Source organism: Phocoena phocoena, chromosome 3 (assembly GCF_963924675.1).
Source record: "Phocoena phocoena chromosome 3, mPhoPho1.1, whole genome shotgun sequence".
In the NCBI taxonomy this organism is placed as follows: Eukaryota; Metazoa; Chordata; class Mammalia; order Artiodactyla; family Phocoenidae; genus Phocoena; species Phocoena phocoena.
The window spans coordinates 123,198,769-123,217,828 of record NC_089221.1 but is presented as its reverse complement, the minus strand read 5'-3'; the positions used below and the strand labels follow the sequence as shown (position 1 = coordinate 123,217,828).

The 19,060-nt window shown below is 42.3% G+C and overlaps 1 protein-coding gene across 1 annotated transcript in view; it reads right to left on the bottom strand.

The window, feature by feature from the left end:
• SH3RF2 (SH3 domain containing ring finger 2) overlaps positions 1-19,060 on the bottom strand; it is a 124,974-nt gene that overhangs the window by 50,181 nt on the left and 55,733 nt on the right. Inside the window, exons 2-4 of the mRNA XM_065874425.1 lie at positions 14,425-14,694; positions 10,993-11,088; positions 3,988-4,308 (exon numbers count right to left, since the gene is read on the bottom strand). Of these exons, the coding sequence (XP_065730497.1) occupies positions 3,988-4,308; positions 10,993-11,088; positions 14,425-14,694 (687 nt within the window). The remainder of the gene's footprint in view (positions 1-3,987; positions 4,309-10,992; positions 11,089-14,424; positions 14,695-19,060) is intronic.

Sequence of the window (19,060 nt, the reverse complement as noted above, 5' to 3'; positions counted from 1 at the left end):
CCTTCAAAGGCATCGCCGTCCTCAGTGCAGACCTAGAGATAATCTCCAGGACTCCCCCAAAGGCCAACTACATTGGTTCCAATCCCCCTTCTTAACCTCCTCCAGTGCAGTTTCCCATGGAACCTACTCAGAGTCTTCAGGTCTAATCCTGAATTATTTTCAAGCACAATTGTGTTTAGTCCAAAGTTCACCTTTAAGGTCACTTCCTGACGTTCCAGCCAGATGTGTCAGGTGGTTTCCCAAGGGTGGGAGGACACAATGACAACAGGAAAACAGAATTCCTTGCTTCAGCTTCTCTCTGTGAGAAGATAGGAACTGCTACCCTTTGGTGTTTAAGAGGTGAAGGACAATCCTCCTCTTCGTTGTTTCTTTAGAGGTGTTTTCAGAAAACCTACTCCTTGATCCTCCAAGCCCCCTCCGTTTAGTTGGTGGGGACTGAACATTCTTTAAAGAGGCTTTTCCCTAAAACATTTTCCTGGACTTTTTACACATCAGTCACAGAAGGACCAATGTTCAAATATTCAAATATCCCTCTCTCAGGGAACAGGACTGAAGCTAACAAATGCCCTCTTCTCTGCTTCCGTAGCACTTCCTGCATGTTCTAATTATGCATATATTTACTCTGGATTGGTGCTTTCTAAACTGCATTGTGTCCCATCTCTATGGTTTTTTGCCATATCCACATATCACTTGTACCTTTACTAACTCACTGTTCTTTAAAAAAAAAAGCTTAAACATGTTAATAAAGTATTAAAAAATTTTCATAGACTTCTGTGAACAAGAACTGGTATCACTTGTAAGATATGGAGGATAACCATCCGACAACATGATGAAAACATACAGTGTTATGAAATTCAGAGATGGGCAATTGCTTGCCCAAAGCTCTGAGCCTGATGCCTGGTTTTCTCTTCCTGACAGAGGGAGATTAGCAAAACCTGAGAAAGGACGTTAAAGACAGACTAGCACCAAACTAAGACTTTCTGATATCACCAAGAGGCTTGGGGAAAGTTGGAAAGGAAGTAACTTTCTCTGTCGACAGTTCTGTGTTGTAAAATTCCAAGTATCTTCACCGCCTAAGTCAGTGTGGGTGCCATCAGGGTGCTCATCTCATTTTAGGAAGCCCTAACTCCACCATAGTAAGTCATTTATTTTCTGTATCCCTGCTAGACTGTGAGTTCCTTGTGGGCAAGAGCTTACTCCTGGTGCCTTCAGTACCGTGCACAATGCTTGGACACGGTAGTTCATAAAGGAACAAAGTGATAGTAAATGAAAACCTTCTTGAGGTGCAGAAAACTTAGGGCAAATTCTTTACTGAGGGGTGGGCAGGGAAGAGAATGCTGGAAGGCCTTGGAGTCAAGTGAAGATGTGCAAGAAAAGGGAGGCTACAGACATTCAAGATAAACTACATTGATGTAACGGTGTTGCCTGATGACGTCTCTGTTAATGGCGAAGCATAGTGACAAGAGCTTATGGGCCAGAATCACACAATTCTATGGTCAGAACAGACTCTCACTGTTCACTAATTCTAGGAACGGTGGCCCAACCATTTTTCTTTGGGGGTCTTAATTACGTCACTGTAAAGTGGTGAGAGTACCTCACCTACAAAGGCTCTTACCATATTTTAGGATGGAGCGCCGGACTCAGGACACTGGCAACAAAGAAAGAATTCCTTCTTCCCTCCCTTCCTCCCTCCCTCCCTCCCTTCCTTCCTTCCTTTTCTACCTATCAATTCTTTTACTTTCAATAAATGTTTGAGATTGTTATTGCTGTTCTTGAGGTTTTGGTAGTAGAATCCCCAGGACTCAGTCTGGTAATTAGTACATTGTAAGCACTCAACAGATGTCTACTCGTTGAAAGAATTACACTTACCTGTGATCTTTCTATAGGAAACAATTCCTCCTCCAGTCTTCCCTGTCTATGTATACATCACCACCATCTGCCCAGATGTTTAAGCCAAATGTCTTGATTCCTTGATTTACTGACCACCTACTAGGGACTATGTAATATGAAAGGTGCTGGGATAGGGAAGGAGGGGGAGTTTGATAAGACAGACCCAACCACAGCTCTCAAGGATGTTAGAGAAAAAGGAAGCAGGAGATCTTGTCATTTGCTCAACTTTCCACTCATCTTTAGATGTAGCTCATAAGTGGGGCATTTTAAGAGTGTGTTTTTGACAACATCTGGGCAAACATGTAGAAACACTTGTAATCCACCACCATATGAATTGAGAAAAGGCTATCAGTACTGTGCAGTGGTTCCCTGGGGATAGGGTATGCCAATGCCACACTTTGGAATTCTCACCATTTGTGAGCATTAGGAAGGAATACTACTTGTTTTGAATCTACTAGGATTCTCTGCTTCAGTCCAGCCTCTCTGTTGATGAGGTAAATGACCAGGGAGAAGAATGAAAAAGGCACAGGGAAAGTGACTCTTGGTTAAATCCTTTCGGAAGCCAACTTATAGCTGAGTGAGCTAGCCTAGATCTACTGAGTGTGGGCTGTACTTCGTATACCTATGTCTATATATTTAGAAAGAATGGTTTCAGAAAAATTCTGCTAGTCTTTCGCTTAACTGTGAGTCACTAGGCTCCCATGTTGGAGCATGTATGTGTGTGTATGTGTGTGTACGGGGTGTAGAACTTGGGGCACAAAGTGTGTATGTACTTGTAAAAAAGTGTTTGGAGTGTGTACGTGTAGGAAGGGAAGGGAATTTCACAGTTTTTTAATGCAAGGAGAGTGTATAGGGAGGGGAGAGTGTAATTGTGTGTGTGTATGTAGTGCAAGTGGCGGGCAGGATGACGTCAACAGCCAGCCTCCTAGAGATGCAGACAGTGGTATAAGGTCTGAAGTGCTGTAGCAGGTGATTGTTTTCCTTTTAGACCAGCACACAGGTCTCTGAGGAACCCTTGACTTTCTCCTCCTCCTTGTCTTGTTAAAAAGGGATTAGAGTCCAATTAAGTCATTTAATCCCAAGGTAGAGATTCATGTTTAAAAACAAGGTTTACAGCTTAATAAAAATTACATCAGTGCAAGTTGAGGTTTGTCTTTTCAAGTTGTCACCTGCATGGTTCCAAAGAGTGTTTATAGCAGAATACCTGACATGCAATTCTTAATTACTTTGCCTTGTACCTCTGGTCCTTCATCTTTTAAAGCATCCTTCAACCTAAATAGCCTCGTGCTGTTAGAAGTAGTTCTGCTTCTGGATTGCCAGGACGGCCCCTTGGCTTATCTCCCTTCAGTCGGCAACTCAGTGGCCAGGCTCAATAATAACAGCAGTTGTATTAATAACAATAGTATTAAGAGCTAATGCTTATTGGGTACTCAGTATGTGCCAGGCATTGTGCTAAGCATTTTCCATACATTATCTCATTAAATGCTCCATATGAAAACCACCAGGGCTGGCTTCAAGGGTATGTGACATGTATAGTCACACAGGGCTCTGTGCTCGGAAGGGCCCTTCGCTTGGTCTGATGCTCTGCTGTTGCCATCTTGAAATTCTTAATCATTTTTGACCTGCGTTTTCATTTTTCACTGGGCCTTGCAAAGTATATAGCTAGTCCTGAAAACACCCAATAACCCATAATTTCTTTTTCTTCCTTTTTCTTCCCTGCCACATGATGGAACAGTGAATGTTAAACTGTGATCCCAGAAAACAGATGTCATTATCTCCTTGGAGGGAAGTTCTCGAAGGGACAGGAATCAATGCCATGGCTCTTAGCAAGGGAAAGCAAACCCCCCTCCTCTAAACCTCAGTTTTCTCATCTGTAAAATGGGGGTAACAATAGCAATAATAATAATACCTAGCTCACAGGCTGTTTCAAGGATGAAATGAGATCACGTGTAGACAGTTCTGACACATAATGACATTAGTTGTTATTAATGCATTATGGGGGCTTAGCAGGTACTAAAGATCCAATATTGCTTGTGACACGGTGTGGGTCACGTGCCCAACTCCAAGGTGCCCTTATCCCGGGGGTTTGTTCCCTACCTGCCCCACAGAGCTGGGAGGAGCATCCGCTTTCTCCATGGGCTGAGTGATCACAGAGGGGTTGCTGGAGCTGATGAGCACTGGGGTGCTGATCTCCACCATATGGCGCCCCGAGGGAGAGTGCACCATCCTGTTGAGGGTGTTCAAGGCTGTCATGATGGAGAACTGCCCGGGCCCCTTCCTCCTGGACCCTGGGCCCCTTCGGAGTGTGGGTGCGTTGGTCGCCTTGCCTCTGGAAGATGACACCAGGGACATGCCTTTTGTGTGGGATGACTGACGGCCTTTGTTCTTCTGCAGGAGGTGTCTTGCAGTGAGGTTTGGCTAAAAAGGCAAAAGGTCTGATGAGAATTTAGGCATCCTGATCTCGTGTGAGCGGCTGTGTCTTACCCAGGCTAGTCTGAAGTCGGCTCAGATGCCACCGCCTCAGTTGTCATTCCTTGGTCAGCTTCAACCTGTTATCGATATATCCCAATTCCTTTACTATATCAATCAATTCTCACAACTCTCCTGCAACGTAGCTATGACTCTTATTGAAGTCTGAAGAATTTAAAACAAGCCATGATACTCTGATTTTCCCGTCTCTCAGCATTGTCCCAGCCTCCTTTACCTGGGGGACACTTCCCTCTTCCTCTAGCCACCCCTGAATCCCCCCCTCCACCCTTGACTTGGCTGTTTGTCCTTCTCAGTGTTCCTGCAGCCCCCATGCTTTCCCACTCCACACGGTAATCATTTATCTTCCTTTCCTCCGCTGGACTGTTAGCTGCCTGAGGGCCGAGACCTTATACATGTGTTCTCTGCTGTATCCCCGAGTGGGTGCTCAGTGAGTGTTTGTGCAATAATGAGTGGATGAAGTTGCTCAAGTTCATACGTTTGATAAGTGTTTAACCAGAATGTAAATCCATTCAGGACCCTGGATCACCTAAGGCTAAGACCACCTTTTACTACTTCCTTTAAATACTTTTACCTCATCACCATTCTCTCTTGTTCTATACCTCTTATCGTCAGTGGTGTGCTGGTACATCAGAAAAACAAACAAAACAAACAAACAAATGACACCCCTCACCCCAATCTGTAGAGTTTACCAATCTCTGTGGTGTAAAGATCTACCAATGGTTTAACAACTGGCTAGCAAGATTCCTGAAAACCTAACACCCAGCCCTTGCCATCTAGCTCCAGCCAGCTCTAGCACCACCACTGACTGTATTGTATTTTGAGTACCCTGCCCACCAAGGGCCCTGTGAGTTCATGTCCTTCAGAAATCGGAAATATGCTGACAAAGGGGATTGTGTGAATAAACTTTCCAGGACAGTTACTTAAATTTCCATCACGGTGATTGTCACCAGTTGCCCTCTAAAAGCACGTGTCTCATTCTAGTTTAGAGATTCACCTATAGAGGTAAAAGGGAGTTTGCTCCTTTAAGAACTTTTTCTTCATTTAAGAACTTTTTAATAACAATGTGAGGATGATTAAGATGATTAATATAGTTGAGATAGAAAATTTTTAAAAAGATGTAGTTCCTGCTGCCAGAAGCTTGTAATATTGTGAAAAGAAACCATCAAGTAGGGGAAGGGGCATTATTATGCCCACTTTAAAGACAAGAGAGCTGAAGGGGTGACATACATGGCAGAGCCAGCATGTAAACAACCAAACAAGAAAAGACCAGGCGGTAATAAATGCTCTCATGTGTCAGAGGGTGACTGCGGGAGGCGGCTACTTTAGATTGGTCGGGGGGGTGGGGGGCTGTCAAGGAAGACCTGCTGAGAAGGTGACATTCAAGCTGAGACACAGATGCCAAGAAGGAACCAGCCATGTGAAGACAAGCATGAGAACATTCCAGGAGAGGGATTGCGAGCTAGTGGAAAGATCCCGAAGAGGGAGAAAGCTCAGCCTGTTTGAGAAAACGATGTGAAAGAACCAGAAAGAAGGATGGACCAGAGTGAGTGAGGAACAGGTGGTAAAGAGGAGACCATGGAGGCAGGCAGGATCCGGATCGCATACGACTGGGAGGCTCTGAGTCTATTGACTGTAATAGGAAGCCTTTGGCAGGATTTAGGTGGAAGGGTGACATGATCTGATGTATGCTTTTATTTAGAAGCTCATGCTACGGTTTGACAGTTTCCTCCTTAGCGTCTGACCCAGCCATCCCACTCCTAGGTAATTACCCAAGAGAAATGAAAACTCAGGCTCACTCAAAACTTGGTATGCACGTGTTTATAGTTGCTTTAGTGATAGCTGCCAAACAATTGGAAACAATCACAGTGTCTTTCAGTCGGCGAATGGATGACAGACTCCGGCACATCCGCATCGTGGAGTATGACTCAACAAAGAAAAGGCACGAGCTGCCAATACACCCGACAACATGGATGAACCTCAAAGGCATTATGCTAAGTGAAGGGAGCCAGACTCCAAAGGCTACATTCTATGTGATTCCATTTCTGTGACATTCTGGAAAAGGAAAACTGCAGGAACAGAAGACAGATCAGTAGGTGCCAGGGGTTGCAGTCAGGGAAGGAGCGGACTTCCAAGAGGCAGCCTGCCCTCGTATTTTTTGGCAAGTGTTAAAACTATTTTATATCTTGATGGTAGTGTGGTTATACTGTATGCATTTATTAGAATGCAGAGACACCGAAAAGAGCAAAGTTTACTCTATGTAAATAAGAATAAATACATAAAAACTCACGCTGGCTGCTATGCAGAAGTGCCAGACGGGAAGGAGGGAGATCAACTGGGAAATTACTGAAATTATTTAGGGCGCTTCTGATGGAAGCCTGGACCATGTCTCATGTTCCCCCAGAGCACCCATCCCGCCACTGTTCACCCAGTAAGACGATAATACACGCTCTCTGAGTTGACTGAGTAAAGTTCTTTCTGGTCATTCATAGCCACGATGAAATAAGTTAATTTTTTTCTGCCTTCACCTAATTGTTCTGCCCCCAGGTGAGCAATACCGTGGGTGTTTCCATCAGCAACACAGACAAAGAGCCCCGTGTGACTCTAGGTCCTCCCTGTCCTCTGTCAGGGTGATTAATAGCTCAGCCGGGGAAGGACTGCAGAGCTCTTCAATTTGCACCCACTCATTTGAAACAATATCCTTGAGGTCCACTGGGCTGAGCGAGGTTCGTATAACCCAGGCAGGCCCCGCTGGAGAAGTCCTGACAAGAACGGGCATAAGCTCCGCGTTTGTTTTACCACCTTTTACCCAGATGCAATTCAATAAGTCAAATGATACATTAACAAGAAAAATCCTGTTTATGCCAAAAAGCCCACCTCACTCTCAGAAGAAAGCTCTCCTTCCTTCCAATTGCTTTGCATGGCGCTGGTAGTTTAAAACTTATTTAAAGGGTTCTCAGCAAGTGCTGGTCTTAATGAAATGACTGGAATCAAATTTTAAGTACTGCTTTAAAAAGCTCAATTTAGATTTCAAGTAATTTTTGAAAACCGGGTTCCCAGATTAGAGCAACCAGTTGATATCTTTTCCCCTCCTAGCAATTAGGAGAACAGGACCCTAGTTTTATGATGACTGTGAGGGTTCTTGTAATCACTAATTTTAGAGGTGGAATAGTGGGGAGAGTATCCAAATGAATAATCATTAAATGTAGAAGTTTTGGGAAAAAAGGATATCAGAAATGGGTAATGAAATCAGTGATGCCTTTTTCCCCCAGACCTATGAAGAAGCTTCTTGAAATAATACAGGGGACCATGCAAGCTCTAATCTGCAAAAATTTAAGCACCTCCTATGTATCCAACTAGGATTAGTTGTAGCTCATCTCTGTCCTTGGAGACTTAACGGTTATCTCCCAAACATCGTAATTGTTCCTCTTCAGCATATGTTGCTTGATCCAGCAAATGGCTCTACCACTGACCTAGACACACAAATCCGAAAATGGGGCGTGATCCTTGACCACTTCCTGACCCCTATCCCCCGCTCCTGTGGATCTACCTCCTAAAAGGTCCTGGAATCTGTCCAGTTGTTTCCAATCTACTAGTCAAAGCTACAATCATTTTCTAACTGAGCCATGTAGTAGCCTCCTAATTGATCTTTCTGCTTTTTTTAAATCCCTCCTCCTCAAATTATTCTTCCTACTGCATCCAGAGCAATCTTTAAGAACCCCAAATCTGATGGAGTCACTGCCTTACTTTAAATTTATCAGTGGTGTCTTCTGACTTCTGGGTCAAGTCCAAACTTCTTATGATACGGCAGAGGTGAGGATGCTCAGCAAATACTCCAAGTAGTCCCCTATACTTCTCAGCTGATTTCAAGCCAGGTGGGACTATGTGACTGGTTCAGGCCAATGGACTATGAGTGGGAGTGACAAATGTCACAGAGCTGAGGCCTTCGCTGATACACAGCTCACTCTTCTTTACTCTTCCCCGCCATGAAACCTAGGAAGTCCGTATGTTCCAGATGGCACGGCTACAAGATGGCCCAGCCTCATCAGTCTGGGTTCCTCAGTGACTGTGTGAGCACAGCCTCTCACCATTCTGTGCTGAACACGTAATGTGGATTCGAAATAACTTTTTCTTTGTGAAGCCACTGAGATACAGGGGCTGTTTATTACCATAGCATAACCTAGCTCATCCTGACTAATGCAAGAAGGTTTACGAAGTCTCCTGTGGTGTGTGTCCCATTTTCTTCCCTGGCTTAATTTTTTTTTTTTTTTTTTTTTGTCTCTCTCTTACTCTCTAAGCTCCAGCTCTAGTATTCTTTGGTCCTTTGGAGGCACCACACTTCCTCATCCTGCAGGACTTTTGCACATGTTACCTCCATTCCCTAAAACACTCTTCCCTCCATGCATGCTCCTCATCATTGTCAGATCTTGGCTTACAAGGCATTTGCCGACACCCTACCCAGGTAAGTTGAACATCATACTCTCCTCCCCCCAATAGTTCCCTCTCCTTCACTCTTTGCATCATTCATCACACTTATAATTATTTATTCATGTCTGCCCCTACAGTCCTTGAAAGTAGGGACTCATATCTGTCTTGTATCACTGGAACTTAGCACAGGACTTGACATGGCAGGCAGTCAATGAAAAATAAGTTGAATGATTGAATATATATTTAGGACAGGGTCACGTTGAAAGGTATGTTCTCTGAATTTTTTTCCTGGTCAGTCGGACCACCTCCCAACTATTTTTTTCATTCATTCACTTGTGAAGCTAATTTTTTTTTATGAAGTACCTGCTCTGTGTTGGGCTAGCCTGTGAAGTACAAGCCACCCACGCATCAGGTGTTCTGAGAAGAAAGAGACAACTGAGTATTCAACTAGTTGCTGGAATTTTATGGAAAAAGAAGATTTCTAGCTGAGCCTCATAAAATGAGTGAAGTTGAACATGTAGAGAGAATTGGGTGGCTGTACCTGGAAGGGGCTTCAACAAGAGAAAAAGCACCATCATTTAGTGAAGAGACTAGGAAGACCAGCCTCTCTGGACCATTCCTCTTCCCCTCCCTTCCACCTTTCATTCCTTCCATACAGATTGAGATGAGAGGTTGAGGGAACCTTGACAGCTGGGCAGTGTTCTGGGCACACCATTCACTTCAGAACCCACTTTGGCTCTTACGAATGGTAGAAGTGGTCCCTTCTTTCCAACTCTACCTCTGTTCTGTTTCATCCCACCCTCCTAGAGGGCAGGGAGCATACCTTCTACTTCTTTTATAGCTCAGCACTGCTAGCTTTTTTTTTTTTTTTTTTTTTTTTTTTTTTTTTTTTGCTGTACGCGGGGCTCTCACTGTCGTGGCCTTTCCCGTTGCGGAGCACAGGCTCCGGACGCGCAGGCCCAGCGGCGATGGCTCACGGGCCCAGCCGCTCCGCGGCATGTGGGATCCTCCCGGACCGGGGCACGAACCCGTGTCCCCCGCATCAGCAGGCGGACTCTCAACCACTGCGCCACCAGGGAAGCCCAGCACTGCTAGCTTTTAATGCTTTATGCCTGGTAAGCACCCAATAAGTGCAGTTAAACAGTGAAACCTCTCTTCTAAATTTGTAATGACCTGCTTCAAGCTGGGGTGAGAATGATGGCTAGAGAGGTTAGGGGCTATAGGTTATATTCCTATCCTGGAGAAATAGGTAGATAGCCTAGCATGTGTTCTTTCTTTTTTTTTCAAAGTAGATTTAAAAAAAACAATAGAAGTAATATGTGTTCATTTCTGAAGATTTACAAAATACAAGTCAGCAGAAGAACAACATGAAAATTATCTAGAATCTCACCATCTGGTGATCACCACTGTTAATATCTTGGTACATAGTCTTCTAGCCCTTTATCCATTTATATATACACATATGTATTTACAAAGCTAGTTTCAAGCAGTTAATTTTTTTTTAATTGTGGTAAAAAACACGTAACAAAATTTACTATAATAACCATCTTTAAGTATACAGTTCAGTAGTGTTAATTTTATCCACATTGTAATAGAGCTCCAGAACTTCATCTTCTAAATCTGAAACTTTATGCTCATTAAACTTTATTTTACTTAACAATAAATCACAAACATATTTCCATAATACCAGATACTCCATGATATTGAGTATTCTCCTTTAACATTATTTTTAATGGGTATATATTTTTCCATCACCATAATTAAAAAAAACTAAATCCTTATTGTTGAGTTTTAGATTATTTCTGGTTTTTCACCACTGCACAATGCTACAATGAACATTTTTGCACATTTTGTACACATATCTTTGCACACTTGTTTTAATACTTCCTTATAATGAACTCTCAGGTGTGGAATTAATGACTCAAAGGAGATGTACATTTTCAACATCCTTGATAGGAGTTTGAGTCTGGAAACGAGAGATGGCACCAATTTGTACTCCTATCAGCAGAACGCAAAGGCCTATTTTCCCACACTCTTGCCAGAAATGGGTATTATCATCTAGCATCTTTTCTTTCAAGACTTTAGTTAGTTCTGAAATAAGCCTCATATCAAATAGGAATTACTCACTGTAGCACATGTATAATTCTGAGTAAGCTTGAATCAGATGTAGACTTGATAGTCACGTACCTCTACAAACAAGATGGGGAAGATGCCGACTTTATCTCCTAACTTGCCTTCTGCCCAGTTCTCATCCACTCGGTTGATCACAGTGATGATATCATCCTGAAAGAGAGAAAGTCTCCTGGTTAGCATTTACTGTCAGTTTTCAGGTGCTGAAAGCCTTCAGTGGAGATCAGCTTGGAGTCTCAGATGGTGTAAGGGGCAAGGAATGTAACTCTTTCACAATTTATTTACAAAATCTTCCACTAAAATAATCTTTCTTCATTAAGGGCAGTATTTGGGTCACCAAGACCAAAAGAGGAGTAGAAGTAATTTGGAGCATTGAAGAAATCCTATAGGAAAACTTGGAAATGTCTCTAATTTTCCATCACCAGCAGAATCTGGGCTTTTCATTTAAATTAATCTGATGGAGAAACCAAGATGGAAGAGGTAGGGAGATAGAATTTTGGCTTAGCCAAAGGAAGAATGAATTTCATTCAGATTTTGTACACTTTTCAGTGTTCAAAAAATTTTTTTTAAATAAATTTATTTATATATTTGGCTGCGTGGGGTCTTTGTTGCTGCATGTGGGCTTGCTCTAGTTGCTGCGAGCGGGGGCTACTCCTTGTTGCAGTGCGCAGACTTCTCAGGGATTCTCATTGTGGTGGCTTCTTTTGTTGCAGAGCATGGGCTCTAGGTGCATGGGCTTCAGTAGTTGTGGCTCGTGGGCTCTAGAGCGCAGGCTCAGTAGTTGTGGTGCACGGGCTTAGATGCTCCACAACATGTGGGATCTTCCCGGACCAGGACTCGACCTGTGTCCCCTGCAATGGCAGGCGGACTCTTAGCCACTGCACCACCAGGGAAGTCCCCCTATTTAATTTTTAATGTATCAAATGTAACGTGGCTTTTTATTTGAATGTTTCTTATTACCAAAGGTTATATGGAGATTTGTAGAAACACTTGGAAACACAGATAAGCAAAACAAAGAAAGAATTCTATCACAATATAGGTACAACCACTGTTAACATCTTGGTTGACACATTTTTTCCCAGATTCTTTTCTATGAGGATAAAATATATGTGCATAGAGACACACTGATTTTTAAAAACTTTTCAGAAAATATGCATAGGCATGCAATAAAGTACAAACATTTTGGATGTAAAGCTTGATGAATTTTTAAAATTGAATATATCCACAAAACCCCAACCCAGAGTAAGAGATATAAAATACTTCCAGCACCAAGATGGCTCTTTAGTACTCTTTCCTGTCACGTAGCAAGAGGTAACCACTACTCTGACTCCTAGCAAATACATTCATTTGGCTTATTTTGTATTTCTTACAAATGAAGTCATATAGGATACATTGAATTTTCACTTAATATCACATCAGGAATACCTTTCCATGTCCATGCCTGTTATCAGTCTAAATCTGAATATTCATCCACTGATCTCTCTGATCTTCTGATCTATGCCCCTTAGTAATATAGACAAATCCAGATCTAAATCCATTACTGCATTATACCCTTTCTTAGATTTCTCTGTCCTTATTACAACCTGTAATTACATATTTATAGGTTATGATTTCTTTAATGCCTGTCCACCCCATCAGACCATAAACTTCATGTGTGCAGGGCCTGTATCTGTTTTGTTCATTTTGTCCCTAGGACCTTATATAGCGGCTCCCCTATAGCAGTCAACCAATCATTCCTTTTTTAAATTTTTTTTATTGAGGTATAGTTGATGTACAATATTATATAAGTTTCAGGTGTACAACATAGTGAATCACAGTTTTTAAACAATCAATATTTCTTGAATGCATGCATGCGTGAATGAATAAATGCATGTGTGAATAAACTGGAAAATTTACTGAGATAGAAAATACTAGGAATAAAAGCTTCTGGAGAGAAGATCTTGAGTTTTTTTGGACATGCTGTGTTTAGGAAGACCATGAGATATACTGGTGTAGTCTTGGCCTTCAATAGGCTTCCAGAAGGGATCAAATCCTCTCTTCTGGGTCCTCTGTCCTCATTTCCCATTTATATTTCTGTTCCTTCCACTAGATTGCTGGCTCCGTGAAGACAGGGACAGTGACTCATCACTTTATCTCCAGTGGACAGCTTGGCACATGGATGGATTCAGTGAATGAACAAGCAGGTGGGTAAGTGTCCCAGTTTGCAAATTCCCAGAAAAGGGCAAAAAAGCAGGTACTGCTTCCTGCCTATGTCTTCCTCCAGCTGTGTCCCTAGAGCTTAGTGTCTAATGCCTGGCACAAAGTAAATACTCAATAAACGCTTGTGGAATTGAACTGCCCTTCTCCAGCTGTAGTCAAAGTATAAAGTTTACAGGTCAGCTACAGAATGACATTCCTTAGGGGACTCACTCTGAAGTGCTAAGACAATAACAAAGATCAGTATTTCAAAATATTGAGGACAGTGGGGTTATCTAGTTTGAGTGAATCTTAAGTAAATCTCATTTCCAGTAGTGATGGAATAAAAATGTTTTACAAAACGAAAGACCTTTCCTGAGCTACGGTAGCAGTGCCACTTGTACTTGTATTTGATCTACTTATCATAAGTAGCAAAGAATGAAAATCACCCCAACTTTGGTTTCTAAGAGAGAATTCAAATGTTTACGGAATAATAAGTACTGAATACGATGACTTAAAGTACAGTCGACCCTCCTCGTCCGCGGCTTCTGTATCTTCAGGAATCAATGTGTCCTAGAACTAATCCCCCTCAGATACCGAGGGATGGTTGTAGTCTAGACTTTAGTAGACTTGTCCTTACTTGCAAATGCTGAAGAATCACCCAAAAAAAAAAAAAAGGAGAGGGAAAAAACCTTAAGGTAACTAATGTGTTCGGAACATATATCTTGTAAGAGGTGATTTATGTGTAAAGACATAATTATGTTATTGTGTTGTTTGGAGTGTTTTGAATGCAATGTTTACAAACAAAATAGAGTGTTGTAAACGAGTAGTACTAGGTGATCAGAACTTGGTCAGCGAGAATACCCCTGCAGATACACAATGAAGAGGTAAGATCTGTAGTTCTACGCAGCACGCTGTTAAACCGTGTCTGTAATCTTCTGTCCAAGTGTCTGTTTCTCTCACTACTCTGCCTGAGGGTAGGTGCTGTGACTTGTTCATGCTGTCTCCCCAGTGTCTGCAAAGAGCAGGTGCTCAAAAGTGATTGTAGAATGAATGAATGAGTGTGCGGATACTTAGTTTTGCAGTTGCAATAGAAAAGGTTTGAGGATTCCTGTCAAACTCCTATTAGATTTCTCTGGCAACTTTACTACCATATGTTTGAATTATACATACACATTACATATATAGGCACACATTTATACATTTATGGATAAAATATAATCAAAAACAATCAGCAAATATTAAACAAAAACTCGAGGTTCTGCCTGTCTTTATGTGGTCACTGGTGACTTTGGTAGCTGCCCAGAATCTTACCTTGAGGAAGGTCAGGCAGTCCTGGTTCTTACTCTTGTCCTTGTCACGCAGGTCGAAGTTGTAGAGGGCCCGGCAGAGTGGGGGTGGCTGGGGAAGCTGCTTGAGGACCTCTACGGAGCTGGCTGGGAAGATCCCACTGACTCCATTGATTTCCCCCTGGTACCAGTTCTCATCCAACTGTCTCCGGAGGAGGATGACATCTCCCTTATTAAACCTCAGGTCACCAGGATTCTGCCCTCGGTAGTTGCACAAGGCCTTTGCTCGCGGCACCTGCAGTGTCACAGATCAATAAAATATGTATGGCTTAGAGGCTGGAGGGACACAAGGGATCATATTAATAACTAAATACAGGGCACTTCCTATGTGCTAAGTGCCGTATGTGGGTCATCTTGTTTAACCTTTGAGATAAACACTATTATTCCCCTTTCTAAGATGAGGTGACTGAGGCACAGAGTGGTTTAGGAAGTTACCTAAGGTGACACAGCTGGGAAATGGCAGATATGGGGTTTGAACTCTGACAATCTGATTTTAGAGACCTGTTCTTTTTTTTAAATATACATTTATTTATTTATTTTTGGCTGCTTTGGGTTTTCGTTACTGCGTGCGGGCTTTCTCCAGTTGCGGTGAACGCGGCTACTCTTCCTTGTGGTGAGCCAGCTTCTCATTGCAGTGGCTTCTCTTGTTGTGGAGCACGGGCTCTTGGCGCGGGCTTCAGTAGCTGTGGTGCACGGGCTCAGTAGTTGTGGCTTGCGGGCTCTAGACCGCAGGGTCAGTAGTTGTGGTGCACGGGCTTAGTTGCTCTGCGGCATGTGGGATCTTCCTGGACCAGGGCTTGAACCCGTGTCCCCTGAATAGACAGGCGGATTCTTAACCACTGCGCCACCAGGGAAGCCCAGAGACCCTGTTCTTTTTTTTTTTTTTTTTTTTTTTTTGCGGTATGCAGGCCTCTCACTGTTGTGGCCTCTCCCGTTGCGGAGCACAGGCTCCGGATGCGCAGGCTCAGTGGCCATGGCTCACGGGGCCCAGCCGCTCCACGGCATGTGGGATCTTCCCAGACCGGGGCATGAACCCATGTCCCCTGCATCAGCAGGTGGACTCTCAACCACTGCGCCACCAGGGAAGCCCAGACCCTGTTCTTAATCACTATGCAGGGAACAGGATTTTGGACTTGACTCCACAACTATGTGAACTTGAGTGAGGCTGTGACTCTTTCTGGGATCTGAATACTGATTTTGAATTATGGCTCCACCTCTTTGCTCTTGTGTGACTGTGGTCAAGCTATTTCATCTTTCTTAAACCACATTCATTTATAAAAATGGGGTAATAATAGAATGTCTACCTCATTAGAGTTGCTGTGAGGACTAAAAAATATTGATAATGCATTCTGTGTATTGCTTGGAACATAGTATGTGCTCAATAAATGACACCTCTTAGAATTAACACCTGTAATGTAGGGCTCAGTGTTGATGGCAAGAAAATTGAGGTGAAAACCCCCTGAAAATAGAAAGTGCTACGTGAGAGTGATGCATTATAAGTTGTCTTCAGCCTGTCTAGAAAGTGTAAACCTCATGTGTGTTTGGATCTTTAGGAAGCACAACCGAGATGAGTTAATAGTCAGAAATCAATAAGCACCTAAAAAAAATCAGCTAAAGAATTGTCATTTGTCAAGTCAATTGTCAGTCTAAATAATTATTTCAGTCAAATGCATTTCTTTTCCTGATTGAAACTGGTTTCTCCACAGAGAAATGGCGTCACTTTGGTCTTGTTTGAGGTCAGTTTGACAAATGGAAAGTTCTAGTAACTTAGGTTTTATAGCAAGCCCTTCAGTGTCACCTGTGATTGTATTGTATTTTGTGCTTTCCTCGGCCATTGGGTGGAGTATTCCCCTCTGCTGGGGACAGTCTTGCTGGGACCTTCAAGGACCTTCAGAGTCTGCAGTGTTCATTTGAAAAGGAATTTCAAGCAGCTTCAGGGTCGAGACAAGGCCTGAATGGCATCATATTGCTGATGGGACAGCAGCAGAGCAATGGTTTTCTGCTGGTCCCTGGGGAGTTAGAAAACCACAGGAACATAGCTCATCTTTGGGAAACTGGTGGACAAATGAGCAAAGATGTATGTGCTAGGAGGTTTAACACACTGTTGTAGATAAATGGAACCAGTTGAATAAATTATGATACATCCATACAATGGAAAACCCTACAGTCATTAAAACTGATGATGTTGATCTATAATTAATAACACTGAGAGTTACTCATAATATACTGTTAAGTATAATAGAAGAGATTAAAAACAGTTATGTAGACTAGGCTCTCTTTGTAAATATACATATATATTTTTTACCTGGGGAAAATGCTAGATGGCTATATACTAACATTTTAAGAGTGGCTATTTCTAAATGATGAGATTTTTGAATATTAAAAAAAAAGTTTCCCTAAGTGCTTTGCACTGTTTTCTAACTTTTCTACAATGAAAAAATTGTACTGTCTATTACAATTAGATAGTAAAAAGAAAATGAATGAAGCTGGGGGATAAGAAGTGAAAGGTATGGGAGGAATTTCGGAAGAAAATAAGCCTAGCTGAGTGGGATCAACAAACCAGGTAACTACCTTTTGGAGAAGCTTCTCCCTTACCTGAGAAGTAAGCAGGTAGAAGCAGATCGAGAACAGAGGATTTCTGGGGAATGATCTGAATCTGTTAGACTCCCAGGGTTAGACATATCAGGGAATAATAATTGTCCCTAAGCCTTCTCCCAATTTTACACTGTGATATAAATCACATTTTTATGGGTATATGAGCACCTGGCACACACTGGTCACATTTACCAGGCTCACTGGCAGCTACATCTGGCCAATGGGATATAAGCAAATTTTAGGAAGTGTCCCTACTGAGAGAGACTGACTTTCTTTTTCTTTCCTCCATTTTGCTATGTGGGATGCAGAGCTGGCGCTCTAGCTGCCATCTTGAACAATGAGGATAAGGGTCACACCTAAAAAGGGGAGAAAGTAGTCTGAGTTGCAGAGCTGCCAGGCAAGTCCTGGACTACTTTACTTCCAGACGTGTGTCTGAAATCTAAATAAACTTCCATCTTGGCTAATACACTGTTATTTTGGATTTATAAAAGGAAAAGAAAGAAAAGGAAGGAAGAATGAAAAAATTAGGAAAAAAGGAATTGAAGCTCCTTTGACTTTGCATAATAATGATAATATCAATAGCTAATATTTATTGAGTGCTTCCTCCTATGTACCAGATACTGTGCTAAGCACGCCACAGTATATTTTATTTAATTCTCACAACAACCTGTGATTAGAAAACTGGGGATCAGAGAGGTTAAAAATTTGCCAAAGTTCATGAAGCTAGAAAGTGGTAGATTTTGGAATTTGAGCTCAAGTATGTCTATTCTCAAGCCCAAGGTCTTAACTACTCAACCAGTGTTTCTCAAAATGAAGTCTGTGGTTTACCTAGATCACAGTCTCGGGAAATGTAAAAAATGCAGACTCTTGGACCCCATCCCTGACCAATTTGACCAGAATCTCTTAGAGGGCAGTTTAAGTAGCTACATTTTTATCCAGCTCTCCCATCCATCCAAGTTTGATGCCGCTGGTCTGAGTTATGTCTTATTCTAACTAAAATGGAGATTTGATGTAGTTTTGTAAATGGCTGAGCTGCTTTTTCCCTTTCTTTTCTGGAAGACATTCCCATACAAGGTGGCTTATGTATTTTAATGACTATTGAGCAAGTATATTAGACTAAAACTGCACAAAATGCTTAAATCTCTTTGAAGGTGCATAGACTTTGAAACCCTGAGAGAGTACTAATTGCCTGACCATCTTCATCTTTTCTCTATCTCCCCTCAGTTGAGATAAACTATTGTGGAAGCAAACTGTAAATTCTATTTTTAACATGAAGATTCTTTTCATCACCTCTTTTCTTCATTCTCCCCTTTTACTCTCAGTCCTACATTCATACTTATAGAAAACATTGGCTTCCATGCTGTAAAGAGGGTGGGGGAGGGGAAGGAGAGAGAAAGAATCTGAAGAGGGGAAGGAAATTAGCATTTATTGTGTTTCTGGCAAGCCATAGAAATTTGTCTTACATTATTGCACTACTGCACTTTCCATGTACAGTACTATCTCATTTATATGAGCTCAAAGCCCTGTGAAGTAGGTTTATCTTAATTTTGTCGACGAAGAAACAGGTTCTGAGACGTTCAACCTTCAGGCAAAGTCACACAGCCAATGTACAGCGGCCCCGAGACTGACTTCCGTTCATTTGACGTCAAAGCCCTGATTTCTCTTTCATCCCGCTGAAGTCACCTAGTATGTTTTTCCATCATAAAACTCATTTGGGGTGATGTTTTATAATCACAATCTGAATAGAGTTTGAATGCCATCTGCTTGCTGCTGGCTGCACGAGCATGAATTATTGAACTCTAGAGCCCTCGCATAAAAGTTAAGCACCTGCCTGGAGAGACTCAGCTGGTTGATTCTATCTAGTCAGCAATGGTTCTCTCAAGGGAAAATGACTCCAAGTTCTGCAGCAGCCATCACCCGTTGTTTTGTTGGGTGAAACAAAACACCACCCCAATTGTTTTCTGTCTCGACAGGTGCAGGAGGGAGGGAGAATGGGGATAAAGTGG